The following is an 18,524-nucleotide window of genomic DNA, read 5'->3' on the forward strand; positions in this document are numbered from 1 at the left end:
AGGACCTGTTCTTCTGAAACTAATCGGACTGTAAGAGACACAAGCTTGGCTTCACGATGAAGTGCTGGCACTAAGATAATGGTGAAACTTAATTAATATAAATTATATTTACCTTGCTCAAAGTCGGCTACAAAACCCTGAACTTCTGCTGGTCTGAGAAGTACTTCTTTCAGCCTCTGAAAAACCTGTTATAAAAAAAAAAAAAAACGGTAATTAAATTCATTCTAAATTAGATATCAATTGAGTTCAAATATGCAAATAATAAACTGTAAAATGTACTACTTATACTAATAAATTAAGTATAAATTTATATAATTAATTGCAGAAACAAAACAGAATTAAAATGACAAGTCTTAATCAGTCAATACTTATAATAGTTGTAAAAATTCATATAAGATAATGAGTAAATTAATGTTATCAATAGTTATATTTATATTGTTATATAAAATAAATAATCAGTATTGTTTATACAATCATTATCATATTCCTGGAGGATATTGTAGTCTATGCTAATTTCATTTGATCTGGGGTTTTTTTGTGTTTGTTAATTCATTACTATAATTTAAAACATATATAAGAAAATTATTGATTGTACTTACAGCAACATAATCTCTACCTTTACGCCGGGACATAAGGCAGAAAACTAGAGGGATCTGCTTGTAACTGTCACCTTTGTGGATGAAGGCATGGATCGACCAGAGCTGGGCAAAGGGATCTGCAAGGATCTTGAAGGTGCCGTCACAGAACCACCGCTTGGCTTGTTGCAGGATCTGCAGCTGGTTTGGGGAGGCAAACATCAAATGTCGCTCGTTGTCGACGTGTACGTCACGGCTATTGGTACTTTACGGAACGGAACGGAACGGAACGGAACGGAACGGAATTTCATTTAAGGTATCCAAAGGGGGCATTTATCAAAATTTCGAAAAATCTTTAAAACAAAACAAACTTTAAAATTTCTGTGTTTTACGGTTTTCCATATACAAATAACACAAATGAATACTTAATCTCATCTTCACAGGTGAAATGTGTAATAATGTATAACATCGGGAACTATTCTGTAGATGAATATGTCGGATTGTCCTGATAAATTATCATGAAATTAACGCATTTGCAAGTCATGCATTATGATATCTAGACTGACCTCACGTCGTCCTTTCCGACGATGATTAGAAACATTGGTTCTGATTTTAACTTTTTAAATTTATTATTCCGTTCCGTTCCGTTCCGCAAAGTACCAATTGCTCTGAGGAATTGGTATTTAACGGAATCGAACGGAACAGACATCTTTAATGTAATTAAAGCAGAATGATAAAAAAAAATTGTCTGACACCTCTTTTTGCATGAGTGGTATGTGTTTTAGATAGCATTTTCGACTTGATCAATAATAAAAAATTTAACACAAAGGCAGGTTACACAAAAAGTCTTTCTCCTTCCATCGGTAATTATATTTTTTAAAAGAGGCCTTCCACCTCTCGTTCCGACGATGATTAGAAACAGTAATCAAGTTGAATCTGATTTAAACTTTTTAATTTATTATTCCGTTCCGTTCCGTTCCGCAAAGTACCAATTGCTCTGAGGAATTGGTATTTAACGGAATCGAACGGAAACAGACATTTATAATGTAATAAAAGCAGTATGATAAAAAAAAATGTGTCTGACACCTCTTTTTGCAGAAGAAATAAGTGTTTTAGATAGCATTCCCGACCAGATAAATAATTAAGAATTTAACACAAAGGCCGGATAGACAAAAAGTCTTACTTCTTCCATTCGTAATTATATTTTTTAAAAGAGGCCTCCCACCTCTCGTTCAGACGAGGATTAGAAACAGTGATTAAGTTGAATCTGATTTAAACTTTTTAATTTATTATTCCGTTCCGTTCCGTTCCGCAAAGTACCAATTGCTCTGAGGAATTGGTATTTAACGGAATCGAACGGAAACAGACATCTATAATGTAATAAAAACCTGTTCTTTATATTCCTTATAAATTTTCTATTTGTAGACTGCCTACGGATTTATATTGCTCTGATGGGAACTGAGATTAAGGGGGCCAATGGGGGGGGGGGGCCTGAAAAAATATATTTGTTTTTTATTTCAAGTCCGATTTTGATGAGTTTTTTTTACATTAAATTCCTGATAAAAAGCCATGCCTGCCGGGCATTTTTCACATTGCACGTTCCGCAAAGTTCCAATTGGTCTGAGGAATTGGTATTTAACGGAATCGAACAGAAACAGACATCTACAAATGTAATAAAATCAGTATGATAAAAAAAGGCTGACACTTCTTTTTTGAATGAGTGGTAATTGTTTTAGATAGCATTCTCGACCTGATCATTAATAAATAATTTAACACAAATGCAGGTTACCCAAAATCCATCCATTCCTTATTATATTTTAAAATTTTCGGGAAAAAAATGATGAAATGGGCAAAAAAAAGTTGTCGTTAATTATTAAAGTTCGGAATGAGATGCTACATTTGTATGTCTAAAGTAATGTTGATCCTCTTGGTATTCATTTGAATGTAAGTTTTAAATTGTGCTAATGAATATCATGCATGTGTATTTAAGTTAAAAAAAAATGGAAAAAAATGTCTTGAATAAAAACAAAGCTCTCGTCAATTATACCCGGCGTCATTACAGTGGTTACAACTTAAAATATCAAAATCAACCTTTTATTAAATTAGAAGTCCGCAACTTTGACAATATACAGTGCGAATGACATAAGCTTTTGATGTAGAAATACAAGTGTACTTAAACTATGACAGTGTCAAATTTTTAATTACTGTAACGGTTATTGGGTTCGGGATTGTGTACTTGTTTTTATGTTGTCCGTTCTATAAATAAAGTTTGAGTACTGCAGACGTCTTTTTGTCACAGCCAAGCTTTTTGTAGATCTCTGCTATTTGTGGTGCCAAATAGGACCCACGTTGCTTGAGAAATGTTTCAGGCATCACACTGGTGTCAGAAGTGTCGACTATTGTGAATTTATTCGACTGAGAAGTTTGGAAATTCATCGGAAAGTTGCCAGTTTGGAAAACCACGTGAGTTGACGATTGGGCGATCCAGATGCGGATCCCTGTCAATCACAACCCAAACATAATTATTCCGGTGAGATCGTATGATTTTTATACTTTAAATACTGAAAATTGTTTTAATTTTACAAAAAATTTAGCTGACGAAAATTTGCATTTGAAAAAAAATAATTCCGGTGGCTCCGACCTCGTCACCAAATTACCGGACATACAAAAACATTTTTATTTTTTAATTTATTTTTTTTTAGTCAAGATTTGCATTTTGTATCATAATGATTTGCATATTTTTTGACTGTTTCATGTAATACGTGTTTTTTAAGTATTACAGATCGAATTTAGAAAATAAAGGACTTATGAGTGAAACTGTTCTACACAACTATCTCAGGTCTATTCCACTGGTCATCACACAACAGACAAAATATTAATTTTCACCTGCTAAGAGACGGGCTTCATCCTAAAAGAATATGGGCACAAAAGTGGTTCAGAAAATTACCACTTGACATATGCCAAGAGTATTGGTTAGATAGGGAATCATTTTCAGTACACGTCGATCCACAGGATTGAAAATTACAATCTTTTATAAATTGCAATTTAATAATAAACAAGAATGACGATACAGTAGTAGAGACGGGTTCTTATCGAAAAGTCAGCGAAGATTCCCCGCCAAATGGTGATCAGTTGGGTATAAAAATGCTTAACGTGTTAGAAAGAATGGGGAACGACATGGGAACCTTGGCTGACACCATGACATATGTTTAGAAAACAGGATGAGGTTTCTGCCAATACAATGCAGCTACTCTACCAACAAAGTAGAAGTATAGAAGAATTGAACAATACGTTTTTGCAGAACCGGGAGACATCGAAATCCGACATTAAGAGCACAGGAACTAATACTTCCGGTTACACAGTTGACGATTTTTCTGGGTCTTCTATTTGTCCAAAGTATGGATTATATGATGGAAATAATGAACACCTAGACCCTAAGTTAGGCGAAAACAAACCAGTTGACAGTTTCGCGTTGGCCAAGAGAACAGTCACCGACAATCTCTGTTCGGTCAAGATAGCAAGCCGAAATCGGATTTACAGTTCGGTCGTGGGAACAGTCCCAGACCACCTTCATTTAGTTTAGATAATCAACCAATAGGATATTTGCAGTTCGGTCGAGGGAACAGTCCCAGGCCATCGTCCCAGAATACAGATGATGACATACAGACCGGAAGTTTGCAGTTTGGTCGCGGGAACAGTCCCAGACCAAATGCAAATTCACACACCATTGTCATCAACACAGAGGGATACAACAACACAGAATTTAGATGATGACAGACAGAACGGGAGTTTGCAGTTTGGTCGCGGGAACAGTCCCAGACCAAATACTAATTCACACACACCATTGTCATCAACACCAAGGGATACCACAACACTCCCCCCTTTTAAACCGTTGTTAAGCACTATAGAAAGATGGGAGTCTAGGTCGAGTTCTATGAACACAAATAATAGACAAGATTTGATAAGAAACATACAACCTTCGTTTTCTAGTGATATTGAAGCTACAGTAGTAACAATACACAGCAGACAAGACAAAAAGTACCAAAGAGTGACGTTCCCCACCAAAAACTTCCAACATTCGACGGGAAGGATGATTATGAGGGGTTTATTATCCCATTCAACAGGGCAGCTAGGAGAAACGAATGGACAGAGGAGGAAAAGTTAGATAGGTACATTGAATGCCTGCGAGGACAGGCGAGTAAATTTATGACCGCAATTCCTCGACAGGAAAGAGATAGTTTTGAATCCATTTCGCGTCACATGGAAAACAGGTTCAACCGAAAAGAGCCCCCATCCACTGCACGAAAAAAACTATCTGATTTAAGACAACACAATGAAAAGAATGAAGAGCTTGCTGAAGAATTAAGACGATTAGTCTCAAGAGCATACCCAACAAGTAGTATCGAGTTACAAGAGGAACTTGCAGCGGAACACTTTTTGAAGGGCCACAAGTACGCCAAAATAGCATATGAAGCTTTAAACCACCAACCTAAGACTGTATCTTCAGCACTAGATATTGTTGTACAACTACAACACAATTATCATGCAGGGATGTTGATTATAATACAAAACAAAGGACCAGACGCGTTACGTGGAAAGATGAAGAGGAAAACAGTACTGACCAATATGAAGTGATGGACAGCGTTAGGCAGTTGGTAAATTCATTTCGGAAACCAGATAATCAAACATTACAGAATGAAATCAAAGCACTAAGAGATCTTTTAGAAAGGGCCATGCTGCATGATTCAAAACCAGCTACCTTGACAGCACAGTCAACGGGATGTTATTTATGTGGCGATAAAAGCCATTTCAAACGTGATTGTCCCAAAAGATCACGATCCCCCAGCCCTATGAGAAGACAAGATACTGGTGCTGATTGTGAATGGAGATATATTATCAAATTGGCAGAGGACAAGATTTACTCATTCCAATTCAAGTCAATGACAATAAGGTCGATGCTATTGTTGATACAGGAGCAGATGTAACGGTACTTTCAAGATCCTTTGCAAATTGTATTGATTTGAGCGGTACTACCGGTATAAAAGCTTGCTTATTTTGCAGAAAATGGGAAAGAAATGGAGGCTGACATGAATAGTGTTGCAAAGCTTCAACTGGGTAAAAAGGAGATAATTTGGAAAGTATGTATTGCCCCCATAAGAGATGATATTTTAATTGGAATAGACTTACTGAAAGAAGTAGATGGTATCATAATGGCCAAACAAGGTGATCTGCTGATAAATAATGAGCTGATACCAGGACGGTATCGAAAAGAAAATGATTGCCAAATATCAATAGTGACGGCTGAAATGGAACCCACTTTAGATACTTTAAAGCCCATGGACGAGACAGATGTATATGGAGGAGTTGAAAGTCTAAAAGAAAGTATTGTTGATGTTTTAGACCCAGCTTCCTTACAAGACAATAACAACACTGGGTCGGTTTTAGTGGAAACTCGCCTACAGGATAATCTTGAAAAAGATAATGTTTCAGACATGGACGAGGTAAGTGCGATTGGTTCAAATGTGCCACATGAGCCGAGGACACAGGCTCCAGACTCAGGTGGGTTTGAGAACAAGAATATTAAGCTTTCGCAAGAATTTGTTGTCGAAATTTCAGATGCTTATGATGCGGCTAACGACGATAAATCTGATAGTTCAAAGAAAGAGAATTCACTATTTGAAGACTATATCATATGTTCATTAGAACAGACGATACAAAGTTTAGATTCGGGCAAGAATTCAACCAAACAAGATGATGAATCAGAACAGAAGGAGATTATATCACGTGATTCGGGGACACTGAGTCCAGTCTCAAGTGGTAGTAAGACCCATGCAAACGTAACCAAGAAGATAGGGTCTCTCAATGATGCTTTAAATCCAAAGATTTCACCCAAGATGGATGACAGTTCAGATTCCAGTGAGTCGAGGACACAGGCTCCAGACTTACCTGGGAATCATCAGATGACAAAAGAAAAGCACCCACCTAAAATCAGTCGATATGGACGCAAAATAAACCAACCCTTACGTTTCAAAGATTGACAAAAACATTTGTGCAAAAAAATAAGAGATATTCTTATTGAGAACTGTCTGTTTATGAAGAAAAGGGGGAATAGTGTAACGGTTATTGGGTTCGGGATTGTGTACTTGTTTTTATGTTGTTCGTTCTATAAATAAAGTTTGAGTACTGCAGACGTCTCTTTGTCACAGCCAAGCTTTTTGAAGATCTCTGCTATTTGTGGTGCCAAATATGACCCACGTTGCTTGAGAAGTGTTTCAGGCATCACATTACATTGTGTTAAACTCGCACGTCAATCTTTTGTCTGTCAAGTTTTGATCACTGTTTCTAATCATCTTCGGAAGGCCCCTTTTTTAATTTATAATTACCAATGGAAGTAGAAAGACCTTTTGTCGAACCTGTCTTTGTGTTATTTTTTATACGTCCGTCAATTTTGACGGGACGTATTATGGTATACAAATGTCAAGTGTCCGTCCGTCCGTCCGTCCGCCCGTCTGTCCGTCTGTCCGGTGTAAACATGTCGCACCGTAACTTGAGAACGACTTATCCAAATTTCATGAAACTTAACATAGTTGTTTCTTATGATGGTCAAATGATCTATAGGTTACAATACACCATTAGATTTTATGGGCGCAGCCATTTTATGAGCATAACATGGTATTCAGAATTAAGAGTATGGCGAATCCTGATTGGTCGATATGTGAGCCCGTTATTTTTTATTATTAGAGACTTGGTGCACTCTGCTTCATACCAAAGGCAAAATCAAAATTATTCCTTAGCCTTAAAGGCACTGAGATGACTTTTCAACGCTAGGACAAGACACGTATTTTTAAGGGCAAAATTGATAGGCATGGGCGATAAGTAGAAAATACGCTAAGAAAAGCAACGCGAACCTATATTTTTTGGACCAAAAAATACTGTCCTAATAACTTTTCTTTGATTCTAGCAAGGTTTCGTTAACAAAATCAACTTTCTAAAGTCTGTATCTCGAAAAAGGCTACCATTGTCGCCTATGGGGAAATTAATTGTTTATTTCAATCTGTATACTTTTTTGTGAAAATAAGATTACAACTTTCTGAGTTACGGCACTTTGTAACTAACACAGGGGTGTGTTTTTTCACATGTCGCACCGTATCTCAAAAACGATTCTTGATTATGGCTTAAAACTTTAAATACTTCTTAGTTATATTAATCTTAATATCTGTATACTTTTTGGTGATGATTAAAAATTTAATTTTTGTGTTATTGAGTTATTAAGGGGGGGTTTACATGTCGCACCATATCTCAAAAACGATTTATGATTATTGCTTAAAACTTTACACACTTCTTTGTTATATTAATCTAAAGATCTGTATACTTTTTGGTGATGATTCATTTTTATATTTTCGAGTTCTTGAGTTTTTTGTAAAAAAAGAGGGTTTTTTTCACATGTTGCTTAAAACTTAACAGGCTAATGTTGCGTCGGGTTTCCAAATACATCTTGTACAATGATGAATCTTCCTATTGAGCGGGAATAAGGAAGGAGTCAGGATATACTAAGCATGACATCCTGTACAACCCTGTGTTATTCAAAAAAGATTTATGTTTTTTCACAAGACGACGGGCGTATCATGCGCTCATGGCGCAGCTGTTTATTTAAATATTGATCAAGTCGAAATGCTATCTAAAACACTTACCACTCATTCAAAAAAGAAGGGTCTGACTTGTTTTTATCATACTGCTTTTATTACATTATAGATGTCGGTTTCCGTTCGATTCCGTTAAATACCAATTCATCAGAGCAATTGGTACTTTGCGGAACGGAACGGAACGGAATAATAAATTAAAAAGTTTAAATCAGATTCAACTTGATTACTGTTTCTAATTCTCGTCGGCACGAGAGGTGGAAGGCCTCTTTTAAAAAATATAATTACCAATGGAAGGAGTAAGATTTTTTGTTTTTGTCTAAGCTGCCTTTGTTTTAAATTCTTAATTATTTATCTGGTCGGGAATGCTATCTAAAACACTTATTTCTTCTGCAAAAAGGGGTGTCAGACACATTTTTTTTATCATACTGCTTTTATTACATTATAAATGTCTGGTTCCGTTCGATTCCGTTAAATACCAATTCCTCAGAGCAATTGGTACTTTGCGGAACGGAACGGAACGGAATAATAAATTAAAAAGTTTAAATCATATTCAACTTGATCACTGTTTCTAATCCTCGTCGGAACGAAAGGTGGAAGGCCTCTTTTAAAAAATATAATTACCAATGGAAGAAGTAAGACTTTTTGTCTATCCGGCCTTTGTGTTAAATTCTTAATTATTTATCTGGTCGGGAATGCTATCTAAAACACTTATTTCTTCTGCAAAAAGGGGTGTCAGACACATTTTTTTTTTATCATACTGCTTTTATTACATTATAAATGTCTGGTTCCGTTCGATTCCGTTAAATACCAATTCCTCAGAGCAATTGGTACTTTGCGGAACGGAACGGAACGGAATAATAAATTAAAAAGTTTAAATCAGATTCAACTTGATTACTGTTTCTAATTCTCGTCGGCACGAGAGGTGGAAGGCCTCTTTTAAAAAATATAATTACCAATGGAAGGAGTAAGATTTTTTGTTTTTGTCTAAGCTGCCTTTGTTTTAAATTCTTAATTATTTATCTGGTCGGGAATGCTATCTAAAACACTTATTTCTTCTGCAAAAAGGGGTGTCAGACACATTTTTTTTTATCATACTGCTTTTATTACATTATAAATGTTTGGTTCCGTTCGATTCCGTTAAATACCAATTCCTCAGAGCAATTGGTACTTTGCGGAACGGAACGGAACGGAATAATAAATTAAAAAGTTTAAATCAGATTCAACTTGATTACTGTTTCTAATCATCGTCGGAACGAGAGGTGGAAGGCCTCTTTTAAAAAATATAATTACCGATGGAAGGAGAAAGACTTTTTGTGTAACCTGCCTTTGTGTTAAATTTTTTATTATTGATCAAGTCGAAAATGCTATCTAAAACACTTATTTCTTCTGCAAAAAGGGGTGTCAGACACATTTTTTTTATCATACTGCTTTTATTACATTATAAATGTCTGGTTCCGTTCGATTCCGTTAAATACCAATTCCTCAGAGCAATTGGTACTTTGCGGAACGGAACGGAACGGAATAATAAATTAAAAAGTTTAAATCAGATTCAACTTGATTACTGTTTCTAATTCTCGTCGGCACGAGAGGTGGAAGGCCTCTTTTAAAAAATATAATTACCAATGGAAGAAGTAAGATTTTTTGTTTTTGTCTAAGCTGCCTTTGTTTTAAATTCTTAATTATTTATCTGGTCGGGAATGCTATCTAAAACACTTATTTCTTCTGCAAAAAGGGGTGTCAGACACATTTTTTTTTATCATACTGCTTTTATTACATTATAAATGTCTGGTTCCGTTCGATTCCGTTAAATACCAATTCCTCAGAGCAATTGGTACTTTGCGGAACGGAACGGAACGGAACGGAACGGAACGGAATAATAAATTAAAAAGTTTAAATCAGATTCAACTTGATTACTGTTTCTAATTCTCGTCGGCACGAGAGGTGGAAGGCCTCTTTTAAAAAATATAATTACCAATGGAAGGAGTAAGATTTTTTGTTTTTGTCTAAGCTGCCTTTGTTTTAAATTCTTAATTATTTATCTGGTCGGGAATGCTATCTAAAACACTTATTTCTTCTGCAAAAAGGGGTGTCAGACACATTTTTTTCATCATACTGCTTTTATTACATTATAAATGTCTGGTTCCGTTCGATTCCGTTAAATACCAATTCCTCAGAGCAATTGGTACTTTGCGGAACGGAACGGAACGGAATAATAAATTAAAAAGTTTAAATCAGATTCAACTTGATTACTGTTTCTAATTCTCGTCGGCACGAGAGGTGGAAGGCCTCTTTAAAAAAATATAATAACCAATGGAAGAAGTAAGACTTTTTGTCTATCCGGCCTTTGTGTTAAATTCTTAATTATTTATCTGGTCGGGAATGCTATCTAAAACACTTATTTCTTCTGCAAAAAGGGGTGTCAGACACATTTTTTTTATCATACTGCTTTTATTACATTATAAATGTCTGGTTCCGTTCGATTCCGTTAAATACCAATTCCTCAGAGCAATTGGTACTTTGCGGAACGGAACGGAACGGAACGGAACGGAATAATAAATTAAAAAGTTTAAATCAGATTCAACTTGATTACTGTTTCTAATCCTCGTCGGCACGAGAGGTGGAAGGCCTCTTTTAAAAAATATAATTACCGATGGAAGGAGAAAGACTTTTTGTGTAACCTGCCTTTGTGTTAAATTTTTTATTATTGATCAAGTCGAAAATGCTATCTAAAACACATACCACTCATGCAAAAAGAGGTGTCAGACAATTTTTTTTTATCATACTGCTTTAATTACATTAAAAATGTCTGTTCCGTTCGATTCCGTTAAATACCAATTCCTCAGAGCAATTGGTACTTTGCGGAACGGAACGGAACGGAATAATAAATTAAAAAGTTTAAATCAGATTCAACTTGATTACTGTTTCTAATTCTCGTCGGCACGAGAGGTGGAAGGCCTCTTTTAAAAAATATAATTACCAATGGAAGGAGTAAGATTTTTTGTTTTTGTCTAAGCTGCCTTTGTTTTAAATTCTTAATTATTTATCTGGTCGGGAATGCTATCTAAAACACTTATTTCTTCTGCAAAAAGGGTTGTCAGACACATTTTTTTTTTATCATACTGCTTTTATTACATTATAAATGTCTGGTTCCGTTCGATTCCGTTAAATACCAATTCCTCAGAGCAATTGGTACTTTGCAGAACGGAACGGAACGGAATAATAAATTAAAAAGTTTAAATCAGATTCAACTTGATCACTGTCTCTAATCATCGTCGGAACGGGCTGTTGAAGGCCTCTTTTTTAAAATATAATTACCGATGGAAGGAGAAAGACTTTTTGTGTAACCTGCCTTTGTGTTAAATTTTTTATTATTGATCAAGTCGAAAATGCTATCTAAAACACATACCACTCATGCAAAAAGAGGTGTCAGACAATTTTTTTTTATCATTCTGCTTTAATTACATTAAAGATGTCTGTTCCGTTCGATTCCGTTAAATACCAATTCCTCAGAGCAATTGGTACTTTGCGGAACGGAACGGAACGGAATAATAAATTTAAAAAGTTAAAATCAGAACCAATGTTTCTAATCATCGTCGGAAAGGACGACGTGAGGTCAGTCTAGATATCATAATGCATGACTTGCAAATGCGTTAATTTCATGATAATTTATCAGGACAATCCGACATATTCATCTACAGAATAGTTCCCGATGTTATACATTATTACACATTTCACCTGTGAAGATGAGATTAAGTATTCATTTGTGTTATTTGTATATGGAAAACCGTAAAACACAGAAATTTTAAAGTTTGTTTTGTTTTAAAGATTTTTCGAAATTTTGATAAATGCCCCCTTTGGATACCTTAAATGAAATTCCGTTCCGTTCCGTTCCGTTCCGTTCCGTTCCGTTCCGTTCCGTAAAGTACCAATAGCCTACGTCACCAATGATGAAGTCATTACACTGCAAGTAGTCAGTGTCCAACTAAAAGAAAAAAGAAAAATTAATCAATGTTACAAAAGGAGTTATTTTAACGAATAATGTTAAGTTAAATACCGCAAAGCTTAGTTTATGGACGTATGAAATAACGATTAATCAATGTTACAAATCATCTGTACTGTATGCCGATCTATGCCTTTTTTCCGTATAAATATGATTTTCTTGACGTATGCAATTAATAAATTTGTTGCTTTCATTTATTCATTTTACAATATACGAATACCTTTAAAAAAATCGGTTAGTCTGAAATAAACAAATAAATCTACTCACGACAAAGGTAAGGTCTTGTGGTTCATCTGGTCTGAGCTCTTCGCGTACGCTGTTCGCCATTCTTTCTAGGTTCTTGACATTAGGTAGCTGGTGATCTTCAGGCTCTATGTGTTCTAACATCTGGCTATCTACTATACGTCGTGCTGACTTGTGTATGTCTCGAAGACTTTCTGCTTTAACCTACAATAACAAATATCAAGAATAAATAAATGCACAAAAAAAATATTAAAATCAGCTATAAAGTCTTAAATCGTATTAAGTTTGCAAATTCAATTATAGTTTTTATATCGAAATTAACCGTCATATTCAAATGATAGTTTTTAACGACCTTGACTAGCTAAACAGCCCTTGCACAGTAGGTATCAAAGTTTTCATTATGAATTATATATAGTTATAGGAAGATTTGGTGTGAGAGACAACTCTCCATCCAAATAACAATTTTATGTTAATGTACGGCCTTCAAGACTGAGCATTGGCTCACACCGAACAAGTTCTTATATCAAATAAATCAAAATAAATCTTAACTTATAAATTAAGCTTTCATATTCAGACATACCTCTTTTCTTACTACTACTTTCTTCAATGCACCCTTGTCAGCTTGGTGTATGTGTTGTCTGCTGTTCATCTTATAGTCATTGCCTTTCTGAGAAACTGTTGCTGGGCAGTTGACAGTCTTGGAGCGCTTGGAACACCTCCAGTACGTGAAGTCACCCTTTGACGACTGAAATTTGAAATTAAAACATATTAATGTTAATCATCAATACAACATTTGAATGAATGAATGAATGACATACCATGCAGCTTTTACATAATAACATAATATGATCGTAAGAGACTTAAAAGAAGCCTGTAGTTAATTTAGTAGTTTGAGATTATTAGGCCAATGACAATAATACTTTGGTAAAAATTATGTTCGTACAAATCTGTAAGCTGGACAAACAAGAACAAAATGTTATTCATCTTCAACAACACATATTTTACACCATTCGCATATAACACGATTTTCTCAAGGAATATTTATATAACGGCCAACTATCTTTGTCATAAACTTAATAGTAAGATGTCTTACCTTTTTTGTATATTCATACCCATCACTGCTCACCAACTTAAAACGACCACGCTGGGAACCTTGGTCAACCAATGTGAAGGTTACTGGTATGTCTGGCAGAATGGTGTTTGGTAGGTCTGGCTCAAGTAAGGAACTACAAATAAATTTCTAATTAGATATCAAGTACATAAATTAATTGATAAATAGTTTATTCGAGTGCAACCTGGAAATTATACTCGTTTGAATTGTTTTACATTGTCTTGTCGGGGCCTTTTATAGCTGACTATGCGGTATAAGCTTTGCTAATTGTTGAAGGCCGTACGATGACCTATAGTTGTTTATGTTTGTGTCATTTTGGTCTTTTGTGGATAGTTGTCTCATTTGCAATCATACCATAGATAGTGAAGGTTCTGTTGAGGTTGTTGGTAGAATTTGCTGCGGAGATGACAGAAAGGTTGAAGGTACCGTAGTCTGGTATTGGTTGGTCGGAGACGTCTGTTATCACTGTAGAATTTACTGGACCACTGAAAGAGGATAATAAGTTATTAAAGATTTATATATTTAACAGATACAAGTTCATTAATGCATTAAAACGTATACCAACATTACTTATACAGTAACATATAGTTGAACACCCTGCACCATTGATCTCTGGTTGGGTGTTTGGTCCTCGGCAATTATACAACATTTTCATAGAGATTTCTATATATACATACACTAATGAAATGCTATGTTTGAAAAAAAAGGTATCCACTCTGGTTAAATATGGGGTCTTTGACAATCATATAACATCTTCATGTTTCAAGTTTTTATTAAATGTAACGCCAAGTTTGTTTTAATTAAACATGTATCAACTTTAAAATTTCAACATAAACACACTATTACAATTGTATTATACATAAAGAGTGAATGCCTACCTGATGGTTTCTTCTTCTTTATCATTGCACTTGGTACAGATGAAATTAACGGTCTCTTCACTTTGCATCATAGAGCGATACTCTTTCATTGTAATACCTGAAATGTTACAAAATAATTTTATTACCAGAAGTCACATATACAACTAAATATTATTTATAATGTAAACCAAAGCTTCTTTTTTAAAAGTTTTTAAAACATTTATACTTTAATGTTTAATGTTTTTGTCATTTTGGTCTTTTGTGGATAGTTGTCTCATTGGCAATCATACCACATCTTCTTTTTTATATTCAAAAAATAAAAGAAAAATTCCAAATATTATTAAACCCTTATAAGCATCTTTTATTTTTGTAATACTTCAAATAAAGTCGTTGAAATATATAATACACACACATGTATAAATACGATAAGTTTTTGTTGTATAAAAAATAAATAAAAAGCCTGTTTATATAGGAAGCTAATACAAAGAAGAAGCACCTTACTGAATATTTTAATTTCCTTATTTAAAAAGAATTTTCAAGCAAGATTTTTATGCATAGTAATACAACTAAAAATAATTTTTAATGGAAATCAAAGCTCCTTTTTTAAAAGTTTTTAAAACATATATACTTTAAAAATACTTCAAGTATAGTCGTTGAAATATATAATAAACACACATGTACAAATACGATAAGTTTTGTAGTATAAAAAAAATTATGGGTTCATATAGGAAGCTAAGAATCAGCTAATACAAAGAAGAAGTATCTTACTGAATACAATTTTAATTTCCTTATTTAAAAAGAACTTTCCATCAAGATTTTTTTATTTATAGCAAATAAAACGTTTATGAGTAACAATTATGAACAAGAAAAATATATAGAAGCACTTACCAGTATTGCAAACTCTGTGTTGCCACAAACTACAGGAATCACACTGTAAGGCATGTTGCTTTGTTGTAACTTTTCTAGAACACTCGACGCAGTGGTCGGTACCCATGTTGAAAATGATAATGGATTTTTTTTTCATGTTATTTTATAGAAGTATTTGGTAACTAAGATCAAAGAAATCTCTGTTGTTTTTTCAATTTTACTCCAAATCTATTTTTGGATACATGTATAATAAATGTTTGCCTCGGCTTGCCTTTCTAAAAACATTGTATCTGTTTGATGTGACCATTTGAATATAATTACTTTTCAATTGCTGAATCAATTACAGATTAGTGAAATTGTTAAGAAGCCATTCACTGTCAATCAAATTTGTCTTTGTTTATTTGCTAATCATAAACACCAAGGATTAAACACAATAAAAACACGAACACACGCCAATCATTAGCATTTCTTTTGTCAATAAACATCATAAATCACAATAACATTTCTACAAGTATAAGTTAATTACCCTCATTTAAACATATCTAATTCAACTCATATAACAAATATTAATCATTTCTATATACGATCTTTTTTATTCAAAAATATTCATTATAATCTCATAAATTCGTATATAATTTTAATATATAAGAATTTTTTTTATTATATACAGAAAAAAAACAATCTTGTGATCGTAGTCCGAGTTGGTTCAATATATTTCTGCATTTGAATAATGGTAGGCCGAGTTTGTTATAGTCCGAGTTAGTTATAGTCCGATTTTGTTATAGTCCGACTTTGTTTTAGTCCGAGTTATCCAGCAGCGGTACAACCAATAACATTTTAAATTTATAAACTGCAACGCACAAGAATGTCCTAGAAAAAAATGTTATAGATCTACCTTTCCTTTAATCCTTGCCATTATTATATGATTTAAAAAAAAATCATATAAGAGATGCTTAAGGTGGTACCTAACACTACAGGGAGTTAACTCCGTAAAGTCAGCTAAACGTTTTAATTACGTTGTGTTGTAAAAGGAGTGCTATATAACCAGTGTAATTTTTCTGATAAAACGGTTGGTTCAAATCTTTTGAAATTTTTATATTTTTGTCAAAGGGTCAAAGTAAATACTTTGTCAAAATTTAAAGAAAATTAAACGAGCCAAATTAATTTTAGTTAAAGTGTTGGGTACCACCTTAAGTGAATTTCTGTGGTTCAGGATGACGCCCCCAAATGAGAGTTACTGACTATGGTCATTTAGTTGATCAGTATGGTTCAATTTGATAAAAATAAACTAAGAAACATCAATGATGAGTTATTAACTTGCAAGTGAAAAAATTGTGCTCATTGTATCTGTATTCATGCTGAGATTACTATGTGTTATAGAAGTCTCAGATTTGTGTGACCATCAATTAACCCCCTAGAAAGAGATGGATAACTTTGAATTATGCATGTTAGTTAAGTTATAAAAAGGAAAAGAATGTCAACATTGAAAGTGAAACTAAGGTAAACTACTTGTTTGACTGATTCCATCCCCCAAAACTCATGTTTAAACAGATAAAAATTATGAATAACACATTTTCTTAAACTTCAATGTGAAATTAAACAGACATACAAAAATCTAATTGTGACAATTTCACTTTCTATTTATATCTAAATATATGTTTATATCGCTTATATGACAATTGAGGGGGGATAGGACCTTTATCGGGACTCCAGGATTGGGTGTTTTTAAGCTCTGGATTTCGGGATTGACCCTTTCAGGATCTGGGAATTCTTTTTTTCTGATTTTGGGACGTTCTGATTTACTTTATTTAAATTCGGGACATTGGGATTTCGTGTTTTTAAGCCCAGGATTTCAGGATCAGGACCCCCTCCTATCCCCCCTCACAATTGGCAGTCTTCAGAGATCTTCAATAGTTAGATGGCCTCTAGACTAAAATATAAACAACACTATGGTACATATTATTGAGCTTCGATATATTTTTGGTAGGGGTGTGCCATTTTTGCCTCAAAAAACGTACCCATTTTAATATAACATTCACTGAAATTTAGTACCTATAGTTATATAAATATTTAAGAAAGAATGACCTATACTTATATACAATATTTAAAATATGACGTTAAAACGTTATTGAAGATCAAATCAGGAGACAAATTTCCAGGGTTCATTCGGGAACTTATTTGAAAGGTGAAATTAATAATTGACCATTAATAATATAAGATTCTCAATAGCATATTTATATGATATGTACATTATACCCCAAATCAATATACAGTTTTCAAACGTAAATGCATTTTAATATAGGATGTCATTAAAAAGGAGGGTCATTCTTATATAAAATCTCGCAAAATTATGACCCATATTTTTGGCACATCCCCGTATACCCAATAATTGGAAGTTACCCCCCCCGTGATTTGCTACCAGGGATGGATTTTGGATTTTGAAAAAGGGAGAGCAGTCTTACAAGCCAACGTATGGAGTGATAATTTTGAAAAGGTTTATGCATTTATTATATAATTATGAACCTCCATAAGGGGACCAGGCCCCCTGTCCCCTTCTTACCTTCAATAGACTGGTGTCTTTACGCTATGCCATGCTCTTAATCATTAGTGGTAAAATAATTTCAAAAAATTAAAAGACATTAATAAATATCTATCATCCACTACCAATTAAAACAAAACGACATTAAGATAAGACAAAAGACAACTAGGTAAAGGACAGATAATGAAGGCAGGCTCAAAGGACAGCAACATCATAAACAGGAACATAGGATCTTTTTCAAATGCCAAGAATAAATTTACTTTTGAAAGATTACATAATATTTTCATTTTGCTTCAAACTACAAATTTGCAAGTTGTTTATCAGCAACACCAGACAAAATTAATGATCAACAACAACCCCTTTATAGTCTTTGTCATAAGAGAGTATGTAATACTATTAAGCTTAAATAAAAATTAAGGACAATTTATGAACTTGATAGCTTTATAAATGACGTAAGGTTATTGTAGATAGTGTAAGTGACATTTGTTGATAAAAAGTTAATGTGCACAAGAAAATGTAAAAGGTGTTTTAAAAATAAAGGTGAAGTAATGTCTTAAAAACCTTTATGAATACCAAAAGCAATTTGTTGTAATGTAGTCTTGTGGCTGAATGTATTTTTCAAGCTTTTACTGGCTATCATGTTATCTATGTTTCTGTGTAAAGTTTTGTTTATGTTTGTCTTTTTTTTT

At 33.8% G+C, this 18,524-nt stretch overlaps 1 protein-coding gene across 1 annotated transcript; it reads right to left on the reverse strand.

The window, feature by feature from the left end:
* Nucleotides 1-81: 81 nt before the first annotated feature.
* On the reverse strand, nt 82-16,115 carry LOC134704838 (uncharacterized). The gene is made up of 9 exons (XM_063563619.1): nt 15,318-16,115; nt 14,451-14,547; nt 13,919-14,057; nt 13,555-13,701; nt 13,042-13,206; nt 12,486-12,665; nt 12,153-12,200; nt 600-821; nt 82-185 (listed from the first exon to the last, which is right to left on the reverse strand). Exons 1-9 carry the CDS (start codon nt 15,451-15,453, stop codon nt 93-95), a joined length of 1,227 nt encoding a protein of 408 aa, XP_063419689.1. The 5' UTR covers nt 15,454-16,115; the 3' UTR covers nt 82-92.
* Between the last annotated feature and the right edge of the window lie 2,409 nt (nt 16,116-18,524).

The sequence above is a fragment of the Mytilus trossulus genome, chromosome 2 (assembly GCF_036588685.1).
Source record: "Mytilus trossulus isolate FHL-02 chromosome 2, PNRI_Mtr1.1.1.hap1, whole genome shotgun sequence".
NCBI lineage: Eukaryota > Metazoa > Mollusca > Bivalvia > Mytilida > Mytilidae > Mytilus > Mytilus trossulus.

Coding starts and splice junctions, on each gene's coding strand:
- LOC134704838 (XM_063563619.1), bottom strand. CDS start 15,453: ATGAAAAAAAAATCCATTATCATTTTCAACATGGGTACCGACCACTGC. Junction 14,548..15,317: donor ACACAGAGTTTGCAATACTG/GTAAGTGCTTCT, acceptor GTAACATTTCAG/GTATTACAATGAAAGAGTAT. Junction 13,702..13,918: donor TCACTATCTATGGTATGATT/GCAAATGAGACA, acceptor ATATCTAATTAG/AAATTTATTTGTAGTTCCTT.